Source organism: Stegastes partitus, unplaced genomic scaffold (assembly GCF_000690725.1).
Source record: "Stegastes partitus isolate 25-593 unplaced genomic scaffold, Stegastes_partitus-1.0.2 Scaffold365, whole genome shotgun sequence".
NCBI classification, from domain to species: domain Eukaryota; kingdom Metazoa; phylum Chordata; class Actinopteri; family Pomacentridae; genus Stegastes; species Stegastes partitus.
Window position 1 is genome coordinate 93,779 of NW_007578096.1, and position 17,736 is coordinate 111,514.

The following is a 17,736-nucleotide window of genomic DNA, read 5'->3' on the forward strand; positions in this document are numbered from 1 at the left end:
ACACCATGAACAATGGGCAAACAACAGTCTGATGTTGTAGTCTACCATCAATTGCATGAACTGTGAAAGACAGGTCCAGACTGGCCGTTTATAAGAGCAAGGTCAACTTACCGGCCCCGAGACTCTGGGCAGAGTTTGAATTCAGAATGAAATAGACCGTTTAGAAAAGCACAGAGAAGCTACATTCAGTCAGGTCTGTGCCTACAGCTCCCCAAATGAACAAATAAAGAAACCGTTTGGCACGTCAGGGTGAAGCTGGTATCTGTTTGGATTCCACAGGTGGCATCATTAGCAACTCCTAATAATACCATACAGGCTCATGTTTGTGAACGGAAGTGATCAGAACATTAGAAAGTAGAGCTGAAATGTAGATTAACTGACATTATATATATGCAACAATTCTCTGGTTCCAGCATCTGAAGGTTGTTGTTTTGTTCATTATGTGCAACAGTAAACTCAACAGCTTCATATCTTCTTGCAAGAAGACACCTGAACACATCATCTTGAGCTCTGAGAAATCATAGGAGACACTCTGCCACTGTTTTATGAAACTACACAGGCTAAACAACTGATCAAATAATCAAGAAAACAATCACAAAAGTAACAACAATGATAGTAATTGTTTGTTGCAGCCCTATTAAAAATATCTCTCAGTATAAATCAGTCACAAAACCCAACAAACATATGGCTTCAAACAGACCAAAGCGTCGAATTAACTTCTCCCTGACAGCGCTGATGAAATTAAAATATTGTCACAGATTGACACAAACCACCCTCTGAGGGTAAGATCCCTCACACAACAAATGTGAGCTTCCTGCTGTTTGGACAGGCGTCGATGATGCATATTTACCGTTAAGTCTGTTTAAATTAAACCTACCACCACTGAGGTTCAAGACCTCGACCTGTGCTGTTATAAGATGTTTTGATTTGCCAAAGAAAGCAGCTGTTTAACGTCAAACGTTATATACGACCACGAATACATTGTGTTGTTTTGTTGGTCCAAAAGTATAGAAAGTAAAGTACAGACAAGTGACAAATGGGAAAAACTTGAAACCTTGACCGCTATAATCAGGGGGTCCGGTGGCTCGTTCATGCTGCAGGGGGGGCATTTTGCTGGTGTTGTTTGGGTCAAGTTGCCCTTTAAGAGGAAAGGGTCACAGTAAATCAATACCGAGCTGCTCTGAGTGGTCACCTTTATCCCATAATGGAACATTTTTTATCCTGATGGGAGTGGTCTCTTGTTGGATGACAACACCTCCATCCACGGGGGCACGAGGGGTCACTGAATGGTTGAAATGATGGAAATGAATCATACGCTGTGGCCTTCACTGTCATTGCATCCCAACCCAGCTGAGCCCCTATAGGAGGCTTTGGCGTGTTCGACAGCGCCATCATCGCAGCACCGAATTAGAGAATAGTTTCAGAAGAACGGTGTTCAGTCCCTCCGGTGGAGTTCTAGAGACTCGTAGAATCAATGCCAAAGCACACTGATGCTTTTTTGTGACACCCTCCCTCCTCCCCACCTTACACACTTTCTCCTTTTAATTTGTCCTCCGTCGGTAAGCAGCCTGGTCTGAATACAGAATGGGCAGAGATGGAGCCACGGTCCTGGACTGAATTATTATCTGGACGCTGTGAATGGTTTCAAAGATACTGTACAGTCACTGCATTTTTGGCTTACAGCACCGCCGTGTGAGTTTTACTCCAGGAGGGAAATAAAATTAATTGCCCTACTTAAATTTGGCTGACATGCTTTCGGGATGATACAATGCTGTGTGCTTAGAAGGGAGACAGACCAGAACGCAACAATTGGAAGGATGAAAATATGGTAATAAAAACTGGCATTGATGTAGAGTCAATATAGAGAAACAGAAAAATCCACCTTCCACAAGACTCCAGGACAATATTTGGAGTATATTTAATAAAAAGTGTAGTCAGGTTTCAGGTTAAATCACTGATGAGAATTAGCATAATTTCTGAAAAACATGTTTTTTTTCAACCGTAGTCACTTGACCAGAAAGTGAAAACCAACACTGAGGCGTCCTTTTGTTCTTAAGGCCCACGTCTCTGGAACATTTCTGTTTCTGTTTCCTGTTGTTCTGTAGATCGCTTTGTGCGTTTGCAGGAAAACCGCTATAAATATGCAGCCTGATTGATCGACTGATCGACCTGAACCTCAGGTGGACACATAACTGCAAATTATTCACGAGAGCTTATGCGCCTCCAGTGTGGTCATGCAAGATTTATCTCTTCGATTCCGAACGGTAATCAACATTTGTTATCGAGCTGAATAGCGGAGCGGTATTTATACATCACATCTGTATATTTCCTATAATTTCCCACCATCTTTTTTAATTGCTACATGGTGAATTTTTCCCAAATGAGATTCAATACGAGCAGCTATTCCCTGACTTGTATAGACTCTGCATACTGCACCACATATTCTCCATATGTTTTATGCTTTTCCTTCATTAACTCTTCTTCTCCATTTTATTTCGACTTCATCTTCTACTTCTTTCCTATTCTTAGGAAAGCTAATTAACTGCAGGTCACATGTACGTCCTCTCCCTGTGAAATTACCTGACATGTTAGTTGGCGGTGTTGAAGACCTTTCGGCCTAAACGTCGCATTAATTGAGATGCAATAAAGCAACATAATAGGCGGCGTATGAAAGAGTATGTCATTACGCAGAGGCATCTTCGGCGCTCCTTCTCACATGTCACCAGGCATAACCTTCACATAATGCACTGCAGACTTGCTGGAAACTCTGCAGGACGCGTCTCTGTGTTTGTCTATGTCCAGACCCCGCCTGTGTTACAAATGCATGTTTTACATTTGGAACCAACCTCCTACTTGGAACCAAAAACAGCTTAATCAATATCACACCTAATACCCGCCTAATTCTCTCCTCCTCTAACAGAGAGACAGTCACCACGGGGAGGACAGAGACAGATGTAGCTACTCCACAGTCATTACTAAGTGCAGGTTAAGTCAGACGGGCCTGCCAAGGAGCCCTGTGATGTTCAAGAAAATCGACCCTTCTTTAAGATTTCCTATAATCGTGCCTCGGCCGCCTTTTATGCTCTCCTTGTTATGATAAAATGACAAGGCAATTTCACTGAAGCTTTTGTTTGCAGATCGTCTACACTGTCCACCCGCCCCCACAGAATCAATAGCTGGCTTCCTTTTAGATGCACACCACTGTGAGCACTGCGTTAAGAAACTCTTAAACAGCGTTTCCAGAGGCATACAGATAACATATCACACACACCTTTAAAGCAGGACTGAACGTCCACAGCAATGCCTGTGAGGCTGTGCTGAGACATAGTGATGCATTGATAATGTTAGCATGCTAATGTGTTAATGTTGATGTCATATAGGTGTGTTTACTACGATCATCCCTGTGTGTATATTGGTATTTTTCACATGATGCGCCTGTAAAGGTTATTAGGTTGCAGGTATCAGTTTATAGAAGCCAGTATTCTGGTTTACAATTCATCCTAAAGGGAGACATCCATCCATCCATCCATCCATCCATTATCTGTACACCGCTTAATCCTCATGAGGGTCATGGGGGGCTGGAGTCTATCCCAGCTGACTCAGGGTGAAGGCAGGGGACACCCTGGACAGGTCACCAGTCTATCACAGGGCTACACTTAGAGACAGACAACCAAGCACACTCACATTCACACCTACAGACAATTTAGAATCACCAATTAACCTCAACATGTTTTTGGACCTTGTGGGAGGAAACCGGAGAGAACCCACGCTGCACGGGGAGAACATACAAACTCCACGCAGAAAGATCCTGGACATGCTAACTGACGCGAACCAGGGATCTTCTAGCTGCGAGGCGACGGTGCTAACCACCGAGCCACCTTGCAGCCCTGTTGGTAGCTGTTTTGAGTATTTGTGTTGACATATCAGTCAAAGGCACAAATGTGAGCCTCCAGGAACAGTCAGATCCTAACAAGTTTAGACTGAGTCTAGGAACGACTTTACAAAAGTTTCAATCCAGTTATTGAAATATGTCAAAAAGTCAAGAAAGTCAAGTCAAGTGATCACTACAATTTAACCTCGAGTAGTTCAGCCAAATTTTATGGCAAACCAGCAAATAACTTTCAATAATTATTACTATTTGCCTTTATTTGACAGGACAGTAGAGAGAGAGACAGTAAAGTGGGGAGAAGAATGGGGGGAAGGACCTGCAGTAAATAGCCATGGGCTGGATTCGAACCCACGACCGCTGCATTGGGGAATACAGTCCCTGTACATGGGTCGCCAGCTCAACCAGTTGAGCTATAGCGATGGCCCCACTTTCAGAAATTTCACTAAAAGCCCCCCAAAAATGTCAGTCTGCTTGTGATCATTCATGTGTGCTGTGTATATTTCTTTGGTGCAGCTTGGTTAAATGCAGCGCCGTTGGTTTGAAACAGAATCCAAACAGTTGGTTTCATTTTTCAAATTACGGCTACCCAACGTCTGATTGAAGAGTGAAAATCTATCACCTTGTACCGAAAGTCTTTTCAGCAGCTTATTGAGCAGGTGTGTGCCAGCTAGAGAGGCTCACTGTGTTCGATTTGAATCAAAGCATGGCATGACTGACTTATTCAATTTGCAGCCTTTCTGCTGAACGGGGTCTGTTTAAAGACACGGTTGGTTTACAAAATAAGCCGAGAAGAGAGCATGAACCTAGGCTGTGTCTGGTCATGGCCAAGACTAAAGTGAAATAGAATTTTTTTTTTTTTAAAGGGAGGGTAAAAAAACAAAAAAAAAGCACAATTTTTGATTCGCAGCAGAAACTCGACCCACACCTTGTTTACAAGAAGACAGCAGGAACAGTTGTTGTGCGTGTGAAGAAGCTTCTGTTGATATCTGAGCACTCTTGCTGGTTTGAGGAGAATGACCACAATGCACAAAAAGCTTGTGGCCCTTCACGGTAAAGCAAGATTTTGTCGTCAAGGAGTTTGTTTTTCTTTGGAAGCGATGCTCTCATGTGGCCTTGGCATGCACTGGGTCTATTTTGTCCGTTTCAGATGAAAAGCAGAACCATTAGACTATCCTTCAGCAGCAGACGTAGGGGTTTCTGAAGAAAGCAAAACAATACTGGCTATAAAAAATAAAATAAAAAAGTGCTACTGATGAGAGAGGAAGACAGAACAACGGGGAGAAAAGAAAAGAAAAACACAAGAGAGGAAATAAAGAAGAACATAAAGGGGGAGAAAAAAAAAGCTGAAGGGGTCTTTTAGTTAGCAATGGGTTGTTATAGGATTATCATATAATTTTGTTTTCTCCTATTTGCCTGAAGGCACAAAAAGGGAGAAACCGCACGAGGATGTTTTGCAAACGTAACACAATGCCGTGCGGCGTCTTATGTCGCCATAGTAGCATAACAATAAGGTTATTGCTGTCGCTTGCGAGAGAAATTATGGAACACGCGCATCCCGAATTAAATTATGTGTTGAAAATGTACAATGACAAATGGAACCAGAAGAGGTGAAGCTTTAGAAGTTGTTTACATAATGTGCTTTTTATGCAACTGATGCATTGGTGGAGACCGGAATGAATTGGCTTCCCCTGACACACTTCATTACACTGAGCTATACTTTGCCCCCGAGGTCAGCGGAGCCAGTTGTTTAAGCTGTAATAAAACACAAATCTCACCCCGTGCGCTCCGACTGCACAGCGTGGCGTTGCTCTCGCCGCTCGGAAAGCAAAGGATTAAAGAAGAGACGATGACGGTGGATTGTAGGTGAGCTACATGTTGAGGGTTCTGGACTATTTTCTGTCCCACAGTGTGACGCCTGAGGCTACATGCGAGTAGATGCCTTCTCTGATCCCCCCCCTCCACCGCAACATCTTAAATAGACTAATGCACCATCAGCAAACTGATGACACAGCAGCTCAGCCTTATCACACCACATGCAAGAATCCATCACGCAAAGTTAACGCCCACTTTCTATATAAAGACGGTAAAGCAATCTCCCTTCTAATTAATTTGTAAATTAAATGTCTTTTTTTCCACCCCTACATGTTCATTTTCATAGTCTTGGTGTGAATTTTAAACATGATATTAGAAAATAACTGAACAAGATGATCTCCCCAATCTCTGATGGAATCTTTTCTGTACACTGTACGAGACTGAATGCTCCGACGCTCCCAGATTATCACCGTGTCTTGTCATAGTCACAGTCAATCAGAAAATCTGATTACAGATGGAGGGAAAAAAACACACATCTCTTGGCAGTGCTGATGATATTCCACGGAAAAAACGTTACCGTAACTGTAACACAATATGATTAAATAACATCCCAATTTATATTCGTGCCATGTTATTGTAATGGACAGAATTAAACCTAATTACAGTTTTTTGCAACGGACAGATATTGATATTAAAAAACGGATAAAGATTGAGCCTCTCATTAAAAGTTAATGCACCATTATAAAATAAACAGCTGGGCGTTTCTTAAACATGCTGAGCAACCAGGACCTTCTAAAAATATTAAAGGGGTGACAATTCCTAAATCTTTAATAGAAAGACTTTTAGCTGGAAAAAAAAAAAAAAAGGGTACAAGCTGTGATATCTGCCAAAGTGCTGATACAGTATTTCTGCCCACAATTATAGTTTACATTTTTTTTTAAAGGTCATTCAATAGAAAAACTGCTGCAGAAACATTTGAAGAAAATGTAATTCCTCATGTCTGTGTCAATAAAATATTTATTTTATCCCCATTTGTCCAAAACAGCATCGGTAACGACACATTTTTGTTGTTTGTTTACCCACGTTAACAGATAATGTTTGAGCTTTTTTTCTATTTGAGTAGAAAAAGTGCTCTCAGTGTGAAAGGGGAGATGGAGAAACGTGGACTCAGTAGCGCTACAAGTAGCTGACGTCCACCCTGGAGTTCATTCTGTGTATAAAATGCATGTACCTCCCATTGTCACTACCCATAAAGTTTATACTATCCATATTACTGTTTATACCACTCATATGTATCTGTACTTGTAGATTGGATTGTCTATTTTATACCACGTATCTATATATTCATGCATTAGTGTGTTCACAGCGCTCTGTCCATGCTGTTAATTCTTAATTACACTGCAAATAAAGCACTTTACTGCTGCTTCTGCACTTGTGGTTTGAAGCTAAGCTGCATTTTGCTGTCTTAGTACTCTGGACAATAACAATAGAGGTAAATCTAATCTAATTTAAAAACCTGTTGACTTTGTAATTTGGCGAATTTGCTAAAAGCACTTCCATCGACTCATATATAAAACAGCAGGCGAGCGGCTTAGAGCAGTCTTTGCATGAAATTTGAGCTGAACCAAAATAACACATCCACCTGATTAAGATTGTTATTATTATAACAGCACAGGCATAGAGAATGTCTACAGTCCGAGCATAAGTAAGACAAACACAACAGAAACTTTCCTAATGAAGCCGACGCCACGGTGCTGTTCGTTCTACCCTCTGCAAGCTAAACATAGAAAGCTGAAGAGAGAAGAACAGATTTGACGAGAGCGCACCGAGAGGCTGATCTGAGCTCCCATGCTGTGAGTAAAGTTACATAATCTCACTTCCGCTGATCATTTATCTCTGATCTGACAACATGTGTTTTGAAGCGGCGTGATCTTCACAAAGGCTATGTGTGCTTATGGAGATTTAGCAACGACGGGAGAACAAACGGCAACTCACTTTGCACTCCTGAATGTAAAATACTGTGTGTTACTGAGAATAATTGGAAAAAATGAGTACATTTGTCTTTATGTTAGGGCTGTATTCACAAATGTAGAAGCATCTGATCACCCATTATCAGTGCTGTTCAAGCTCTTCATCGCAGGTAAATGTCTTTGCTTTTAACTTGCTGCATGCCATTAAGAGAAGTAATTAAAAAGAAGAGTTGAGAAACTCATCTGTGGTCAAACATTGTTCCAAACTTTTCTGCCAACAGAAAGTGTTGAAACGTTTTCAAACCTGGATCTGAATCAACTTTTATCAAGTCGCCCTCTGGCTGAATAAATTAAGTGCAATGGACCAAATGTTGTCTAATTAAATGTTGTGCATTTATTTTGCTCTTGCTTCCCCAGGTTATGATTAGCTAAATAAACGAAACTAACTTTTTATTCCGCACTTAACAAAAAGCGCTCTTGTTTTAAGCTGTTGAAAAAGTAAACGGCTTACTTTGGAGCACCAGTAAGTGCTTTTGTATAATATGTAAAACTTAAAACACAAGTTACACAAAATCGATTGTTAGATTAAATATTAAATATAATATAGTTGGGCTGCAAGGTGGAGCAGTGGTTAGCACCGTTGCCTCGCAGCAAGAAGGTCACCGGTTCGTGTCCCGGGATCTTCCAACGTGGAGTTTGCATGTTCTCCCCGTGCAGCGTGGGTTCTCTCCAGGTTCTTGCTCCCTTTCATAAGGTCCAAAAACATGTCAAGGTTAACTGATGATTCTAAATTGTCCGTGAGTGTGAGTGTGCTTGGTTGTCTGTCTCTAAGTGTAGCCCTGTGATAGACTGGTGACCTGTCCAGGGTGTCCCCTGCCTTCACCCTGAGTCAGCTGGGATAGACTCCAGCCCCCCATGACCCTAGTGAGGATTAAGTGGTGTATAGATAATGGATGGATATAGTATAGTTCAGTATTATTTCACAGTGATGCTTAAGATTAGCCAAACACACTGGGGAACATGTTTTTAAAGACAGTCTGGGTGTTGTGTGGTAATGAAAAGCTACTTTGAGGACAGTTGGCAGAAACATATAGAACCTGGAAAAGGCCCAGAGATGTGCAGGATTTCTGGTACCAAGCCATTGATATATATATATATATATATATATATATATACTGTATACATGTGCAGAAGCCGAATGGACCCGATGTGTTAAACGAGTAGTAAAAATTTATTTTTTAACATCTTTGAGGATATTTTGTGGTCATGAATCTTTGAATTACAATTTTTATTAATCTACAATACGTGTTTTTGTTGTGACCTATTTGTAAGCATCCTATGAGAAAGGTTTCCTCGACTTTCCTTAACCGTATATCAGAATTTACTTCTCTATTCCCTTTTGTTCCTTAACGAATGCATGTTAATAATCCCCACATCCATAGCAGACCACAGATAAGGTGTTTGGCATTTACTTTGTTTACAACTCACCTTCCCGTCTCTTGTGAGTCCTGTAAAGACTTTTGTTACCTGGAATGCAAACTGATAAGACGCCTAATGAGCAAGACCAGCTCCAGTGTGGGTTTGCAGCACTGATTATTGAGCCTCAGTACTATTTTGGTATCGACCAACCCGACGAACCGAGTGTTGAAGCAACACAAACATCTGGCATCTGGTGTCGGACTTGTTAACTCCTTTGCTTTTTTTTTTTTAACAAGTTCCTCATTTCAGTCAAAAATTTTGACACTTTTAAACCTGTTTTGTCCTGTGTGGATGCTTGTCTTGCATCTAAGATTTAAGAGCTTTGGCTTATTCTGCTGAAAGAGTTATGGAGATTTTTTTTTATTGATTTTTTTCCCCTAATAAATCACAAAAGCATAATTTTTGAATTCAGGAATTGGAGCCAGTACTGAAAACTTTTACACAATACTCACCATTCTTCAGGAAAGTAATAAAATCCTACGCCTCAATTTAAGTGTGAGTTTGTACACACTTGTTTTTAACACACACTAGGACACAAGTTGTGAGTAACAAAAAAAAAAAGAGTGAACTGCTGCAGCTGAGTTCACTGAGTGTCATCACAGATTTGCAGCCGGTGCTTCTCTCTGCAGACAGTGGTGTGGGTCACTGTGGCACCGCTCGGAGGCAGGCACCACGGGTATTTTGACTGTTCTGTGATGAGGATCCTAATTAGCCGCTACATTCTTTAATTAAATGAGTGCCGAGTTAAACAGTGTAACGCAAGCACAAATGTCAATGGTGCCGACTTTGTAGCACCTAATTTAGCAGACTTAAAAAAAAGGCTATTTCGTTACAACGGTGCCTTGTTAAACCGAGCCTTCATGCATTAGACGCACATTGCTTTTGCAAAGGAAAAAGTCTGTGGTGATTCTTATACATTGCACCATCGGGGGGGATTCATTCTGCAGCACGGCGATGAGCCAAAAAACATACAGCCGGAGTCACACAGCACCATCTTCAGAGACTAGAACAACAAGGAGTCCTGCGACAGATGGCGAGGCCCCTACAGAGCCTTGGTTTCAACATCACTGACTTAGTCCCGGGTTACATGAAGACACAGAAGCAGTTGAGAGAGCCTGAATCCCCAGAAGAGCTGTGGCGAGTTCTCCAAGACGCTTGGAAGAACCTACCTTTCCAAGTACCTCAGAAAAAAAACTGCACCTGGGAGAATTGGCTCAAAGGCAAAGGATGGTCATAGAAAATATTGATTCGATTTAGGGTTTATTTTTTTCTGTTTACTGCACTCCTGCTTGTGTTAAGGTAACTGAAAAGTGCACTGTGGTTTCCCCTCTTACACGGCTGGCAATTTCATTTATGGTGTACGAAACCGGATGCCGTTACTGAATATGATGCAGTGAATGGAGGTGTATTACAACAGGGGGGGGAAGGAAAATACCTGAAAACAAATACAGATGATTGATCACTCATAGAAAGCACAATAGACACAAACTAGTCGGACAGACAGGCAGCTAATTAGTCAAACAGACACCATGCAGTCAGAAAGACACACAGACAGCTGGTCAGGCAGACAGCTCATCACAAAGGGAAAAAAAAAATTGTTAAATCAAGACAGCTAGTCACACAGACAGAGAGCAAGCAGTCACAAAGGAAGATCTCTAGCAAAACAGATGGCCAGACACATGGTGACCTAGCTAGTCAGACACATGGAGATTCAGAACACTCGGGGAAGGCGGCGAGTGAGAAAGAAAAACGGCAGGAAGACGGTTCGTCAGGGAGACAGGTGCTCGTCCGTGGGAGCACCTGGGATTTCCATGGGCGCACACGGGCTTTTCATCGATCCGACTCGATGCTGAGGATGCACTTTGTACAAAAGAGTGCCAATGTCAGAGACAAAATCCAAGGACACGTCTCTGCGAAATGCCTTCAGCGTCCAAAACTCTGAAACTTGCATCGGACGGGTTTGCTGTTTCTTTCCCCTTGAAGGCTGGCTTTACTATACACTATATCAACTGTAGCTTAGCCTGTTTCCAGTACTGGAAAAATAAAACTGATTTATACTTCCTTCTAGATTGCACTCTTCCAAGTAGTAAAAAAGGATTAGTCAGCAGAGGCAAAGTCTCATCTGAGGAATGGCAATGCTGCAGCGCGTCGACTCTCTTCATCTTTCCACCCTCGTGCCGCCTTGCCAATCACTCCTTGATCCGCGGCGCCTGGAGCCAAATGTGGGTCAAGAAAGGTCTGCTCCGGAGGGACGTCACGGCGAGAATAATGAAACGGGGGACACACCCTCGCACAAGGAGGATGCCACAAATGAGCCAATTAGACTCCATGAAGATGGTTCTAATGGTGAACGCAGCAACCAGATCTTGTTTTTTCCCCCCTCACAATTTCTACTTTTGATTTATTTTTTAACAGTGGGAAATTACACTTTGTGCGTGTTTGTGTGTGTGTGTGTGTGTGTGTGTGTGTGTGTGAGGGGAAGTGATGATGTTCTTTCATCTTAGTTCCCACTTGGTGTATTCTTTTCACCACATGAATCCTCAGTGTTAATACCGGCTTCACTTCAGCGGCGGCCCGATCTCCCTCCTGACACCGGAGACGGCGTCGCGGCATTAACATTTAAATGAAAGTCCTGAGATCATCTTACATACAAATGTCACGTTTATAGCGACGATCAAACCCGATGTCACCCCCCAACTCACCGTAGTCGCTCTCGTAAAAGATGATGAACTTCTGCCAGTGCAGTTCGGAGACCAGGGTAAGCAGGACGTCGCTGATTCGAACAGGTGGACGGGCAGCCAACGTGTAGCTCTCTCCGTCTGGGCTGGGGTTGAGCTGGCAGGCGGTCCGGGGCGCGCCGTCGCCATTTCTTTGAATGAAGAGGTGGGGGATGTGCATTGCATCTGTCAGAGACTGCAGAGCACTTGCGGCTGCACAGCCTGTGGATGTCACCAGAGCGAGGATCCCCTGGTTCATCAACTCGCATGCTGGACAGAGGAGAGAGAGAGAGAAAAAAAAAGAATGTGAGTGATGAGGAAGGAGTAAAGCAGGAATGCAAGGAAGTTAAGATACTGATTTGAAGCAGGAAATAAGGAAGAACAAGAAAGCAATAACCAACAACATGTGTAGAAAATTGGGATGGGATGAAAATAAGGAAGCGAATGAGAACAAACATTGTTTCATACGTCATTTCAAAATGTAATCAATTCCAACATGGATTTCATTAAAGCAACATTTTTTTTTCTTCCCCAGGTTTTCAGAACACAGCACATTATTCAAGAAAATGCACTCAGCTGGGCTTAAAAACCCAAGACGCTTCTTTGTGCATCCTGCTTAGGATTATGTCTGAGCCTCTGCAGTCGAGAACAGATCAGAGAAAGTAGGGGGCTGGAACTGAAGTTGTATCTTAATGTGTAGATGAGAGATTCGGCGGGGGGCATCCTCTAATCTTTGTCAAAAATGACACAGCTGATTAAAGGGAAAATGATTGCTAAAGGTAACAGCCACTTGAGAACAGCAGGTGCATCAGAGAGCTACAGGAGACGGAACAGAGGTGGCAGCTGATTGGCAGGATTCTCTTACAAATAAGAATCAAAGGAGATTCGAGCTGGATGCATTGAAAATAAAAAAAAAATGCCTCAAATGAGTCTCAACTGAATATTGTCCCACATACCCCTCACTCGCTTGCTTACTTTCATGTACGGGAGGGAAACGTGTAAACAAGCAGGGATTAGGGCTGTAGACACATGCTTGTAATGTCTGTGGTGGGTCTTAACATCCCAACATCTTTATTTACACGTGTAATTTGGTCAGAATCAGTTCCAGGATCCTCTTAGAGCAGGTCGCAATTTCCGGTGGGCCCAAAAATGCCAAATGTCTTTCAGATGATGAAAATGCCATCTGCAACATCACTAATAAGTTGGAAATTGACAAGAAAAGCTGTTCTGCCTAAGTGGTGGTAAATATTTGATGACAGCGGGCACACTTGAGGTTGCAGCGATCTGACACTCTGGGTATTTACTCTGCAAAATATCTAACAGTTGAATAATAGCCCAAAAAAAAAAAAAAAAAGATGGTTCTTTAAACCAAAATGAGACTGTGTTTAGTCAATCTTAAGGATTTCTTTTTGCAGCCTCCACCCCATAGCACCACAACGTGCAGCGTGAGGGTCAGGGGCAGTAAAATACATTATAGTACATCATCTATGCATCACCATCAGGCACCTTTCACAACCTCAGCTCATATTTTTCTCATGTTTCTTCGAGTGGAAAAAAAAAAAAAAAGAAAGAAAAAAAGCCCATTCATAATTGTTGACCCTATAGTCTTGACCTAACCTTCTCCTGGAGTATAAAGAACATAAAGCTAAATGTATTTGCATAGGTTAGAAGATGCGAAACACCGAAAAAGGCAATTACCACGAAACGGGGAGTGATAAGAATCCAAATGGGAAAACAGTTTAAATGAAGAATACTGAATTTGCATTTAATTTTAAGCTCTATCTCTTTATGAGCTGCATAATCATCTACTACAGGGATTGTCTCATTTCGCATGTGACACGAGACAGGCGAAGGCAAACGACGCCTTTAAAATTCAACTCACTATTTCTCAAACAGCAGGGCTCTTATAATTTCAGCATAAACAGCTGAGCATATTGTGCAAAACAGCAATTAAATGTTCTCTCGCTGCATTTCATAATACCGCCTAATTATATAGTCTACTTCTGCAAAATATTGCACAAAGCAACGGCGCCGCAGTCGAAGACCGCATTGTAGCACGCGCACATACGTCTTGTGGATGGGGCATCATTAGACAACACGGCATGAACACGTCAAAAACATACGAGTCAAATAGCACGAAGGAGGATGTGGAGGAGGGGGGGAGAGGAGGAGTGATGCTTTGAATAGAGCCGGAGAGGGTTGCGTGTATGACAGAGGGGAAGGACCTCCGATGTGACAAATGAAGATTTCATCCGCGGACTACATTAAGGCACCGTAAATCACGAGAGCAGGGAAACTGATGCTGAAGAGGAGCAGGGAAATATCAGACATGCACACGTTGTTGTAGTGGAAAAAACAGCAAAAAGGAGCGCAGAACAAGAGGGAGCGAGGAAAAGGGTATGAGAGAAGAGATTAGTTGTAGCTTTTTGCATGAATACTCAGGAGGGTTCAAGAGAGACGGCGTTCTTCTCGAGGGCAGAAAGTGTGTTTGCAAGTGTGTGGGAGAGACAGAAAGACAGACAGACATACATGCCAACATGTGCAACAGGGCACTTGGCTAATATTCTGCAGGGCACCATGAAATACGAGCACTCTGCTCGGTAGGAAGTCACGAATGCAGCTTTGACTACCATGCAGTGTGTGAATGTGTCAGTTGGCTGCAATAAAAAAAAAGTGTATTGTGCTACACTGAAAACAGAGACAGTGTCATCCTGACAGTTGCTCACTTCCTTTCAGCAAGTTTTCTCAGATGCAACCAAGCCAGATAGGGTGTTGTTTTTTTTGCTTGAATGCTAGCTGGAAGATCCTGTCTTTTGTATTATAAAAAAAATGCATTTATTAGAGCTCAAACAATCAACAGAAGGTTAATCTGCAAAAATGTAACTGATTAATTATAAAAGAGCCAAAATGTCTTTGGTTTTCTAATGTGAAGACTTGTTTCTTTTCTGTGTTTTATATAATTTTAACAGGGCGTTTGAGAGATTTGGATTTGTAGTCTGACAACACAAAACACTGAAGATTTCACTGAGGGCACCCCAAACTGTAATGGGTATGTTTTGATATTTCATAGATTACTAAGAGTTACTGGCTCTTAACCAGAAGGCCTGATTCCTGCACTGCGTCACCATAGACTGTATAACAGATGGACGTAGCTACGGTGACGTCACCCGTTGGTTTCTGCACTGAGAAAATGAAGCCAGGGTTTTGCTACTTCCTGGTTGACATCTTTGGATTTTTGGAGCCAGTGACGCAAAAATCGTTGGAGGGGGGCGGAGCCATAGGAGCAGCGATTGGTCAGACGGATTGAGAGGCGGGCCCTCTCTGCCCCGCCCACATTTACCGCCTTCTGCTCGCTTCATCTGCATCGTCGCTGTCGACTGTCAATCAAGTCAGCCACGCCCCTTGCCCCGCAAAATGTTGACGATTTTTTAAAAATTCAGTATTGATTTATTTGCAGATTGGCCACCTGATCTCTGGACTTGAGCATGAAAACTAATAAGAAAAAAATCCTGAGCTGTAGGAATGCGGTATTTGGTGATCTGTGATCACTTCTTTTCCAATTCAAATCTATGGGAGCCAGGGCTTTTTGGAACCAGGACTAGTGGACGTAGTGATATTGCAGGTTTTTGACACTTCCGGGTTGGCTTCATTTTTCAGGGCCGGTTGCTACGTCCATCTTTTATACAGTCTATGTGCGTCACAGAAAGAGTGCTAAAATTGAGAATATGAACTAAAAACACACTGATATCGTCAGTTTTTGCATAAAAGCACATGTGTAATTGCACCATTTATAGAGACGATGAAAAGAAAAGGCACTCCTGATTGTACCAGTTAAGCTGGTGTTAGTCTGACTCACTGAATGTGGATTGTGGGTATAAACCTGTCATTGGCTGCACATTTCATGCATCTTTCTCCTCCCCTCTGCTATCCACATGTTACCGTTTTCAAAATCTCTTTCCCTACAGGGAAACAACATCAACAACCTGTAGGGAGCAACCTACCACACTGAAAATTTGAGTTTTGCCAAGGATTTGGATCGTGCAGTAAGGCAGCCCTGCTCGTTTATTTTTCAGTGAATTATCCATTCTAATGACTGTGCTCGCCTCCCTGCGTGCAAACGTTCCACCAAAAGAGCGAAGCAGTTTCTAATGTTTAATTCCAAAATGCTGAAATGAAAAAACATGCTTTTTGAAGCAGAATCAATAGAAAAACAGCTAAAAACAGGTGCTGCTGCTATATTGATTCAAAGTGGGTAAATTTTTAAACCAGTAACTTTCTACTGGGAGACTGATGGCGCTGAAGAAAAGGTTCACAAAGAAGCTGGAAGCTGAATGTTGAACATCAGTACAATGTCAACAAGGAGGAGCAGTGGTTAGCACCGTTGCCTCACAGCAAGAAGGTCGCTGGTTCACGTCTTGGTGAGGACACCCAGGATCTTTCTGCGTGGAGTCTCTATGTTCTCCCCGTGCAGCGTGGGTTCTCTCCGGGTTCTCCAGCTTCCTCCCACAGTCCAAAAACATGTTGAGGTTAATTGGTGATTCTAAATTGTCCGTAGGTGTGAATGTGAGTGTGCTTGGTTGTCTGTCTCTAAGTGTAGCCCTGTCAGCTGGGATAGACTCCAGCCCCCCATGACCCTAGTGAGGATTATGTGGTGTATAGATGATGGATGTATGGATGGATCTCACATCAGCCTATTTCTGTGAGCCTGGTCTACAAGAAACACAAGATAGTTTGGATCTTGGCCTTCTTCTACTGCTGCCGTACAAGCTCAACTATGCCATACATTTTTTATTTTGTTTTTTTGTTTGGATCTACATTGGTGGGTCTCATTTGTAAACATTTGGCACTGAGGCAATATGCATTTCCACACTTTCCAAGTCAATAGTTGCACTGTTTTTACCATCAAAAGGGCATGGCACTTGTTAAATGATTAAGAACCACAAGATCAAACAAAAAAATCTGAAGTTTAATTTTGAAATAGTAGCATAGTTACTATAATACTATAATTCTATGAGCTTGTGTGTCGGAATGATTGATTGAGCCTGATGCACCTGAAACTCAGAGCCATAGGACTGAAGATAGTTTGCATCTTGGCCCTACTCTGTCCTCCTCACCAACTGCTGCTGTGGACGCTCATCCATCCCAATGACGGAGTTAAATATACAATATTTTCTGTTTCACTGTGTTACAATTTACATCGGTGGGTCTCAATTTGAAACACTTAGCATGATGCATTTCCACACCATCTGTGGCGGCTGGTAGCGCTGTTTCCATTCTCAACAGGGCGCGGCCTCTGTGAAGTGTTTAAAAACCACAAGACCAAACCATAGAAACTGATACGTAAGTTTAATTTTGATAACTGTAATTTTTTGAGATTGTAATCAGCATGATGGATAACCTGTATTCTGTGCCTGTGTTCTTGTTGTTGACGCCAGAGTTTCCAAAATCACCGCAGCACCACATTTATCATCTACTTCACATGTTCCACCATCTGCTGATGCAAGAAACGGCAACCTTACCTCACCCCGTGCTACGAGACCAACAGAAACTTTTTTTTTTTCCCCCCTCTTTTTAAAAGCCATAACCCATACCCCCTGTCCTTCAGCTACTTTAAGCAGACTGTGGCTAAAGTGCGTCTGCAGCCATTTTGGCTTCATAATGGACACCCCAGGCCCATTATACAGCAGACAGCCAACTGACAGGAGGGAGGAGTGCTCTACAGTCATTGGCAAGGATGATAATGGTGGAATAATGACTCTTAAATGTTCCCCCTGAAGTGGACAGAAGCCATCATTCATTTTCTTTCAGCTATCTGACATCTAATGTCAGCATATAACAGCAGTCTTGTACATGCATCTTAAAGAATCAC

The 17,736-nt window shown here is 42.4% G+C and overlaps 1 protein-coding gene across 1 annotated transcript in view; it reads right to left on the minus strand.

The window, feature by feature from the left end:
- Positions 1 to 17,736, minus strand: part of LOC103359311 (glutamate receptor ionotropic, delta-1) — a 279,637-nt gene that overhangs the window by 93,104 nt on the left and 168,797 nt on the right. Inside the window, exon 3 of the mRNA XM_008284578.1 lies at positions 11,853 to 12,137. Within this exon, the coding sequence (XP_008282800.1) occupies positions 11,853 to 12,137 (285 nt within the window). The remainder of the gene's footprint in view (positions 1 to 11,852; positions 12,138 to 17,736) is intronic.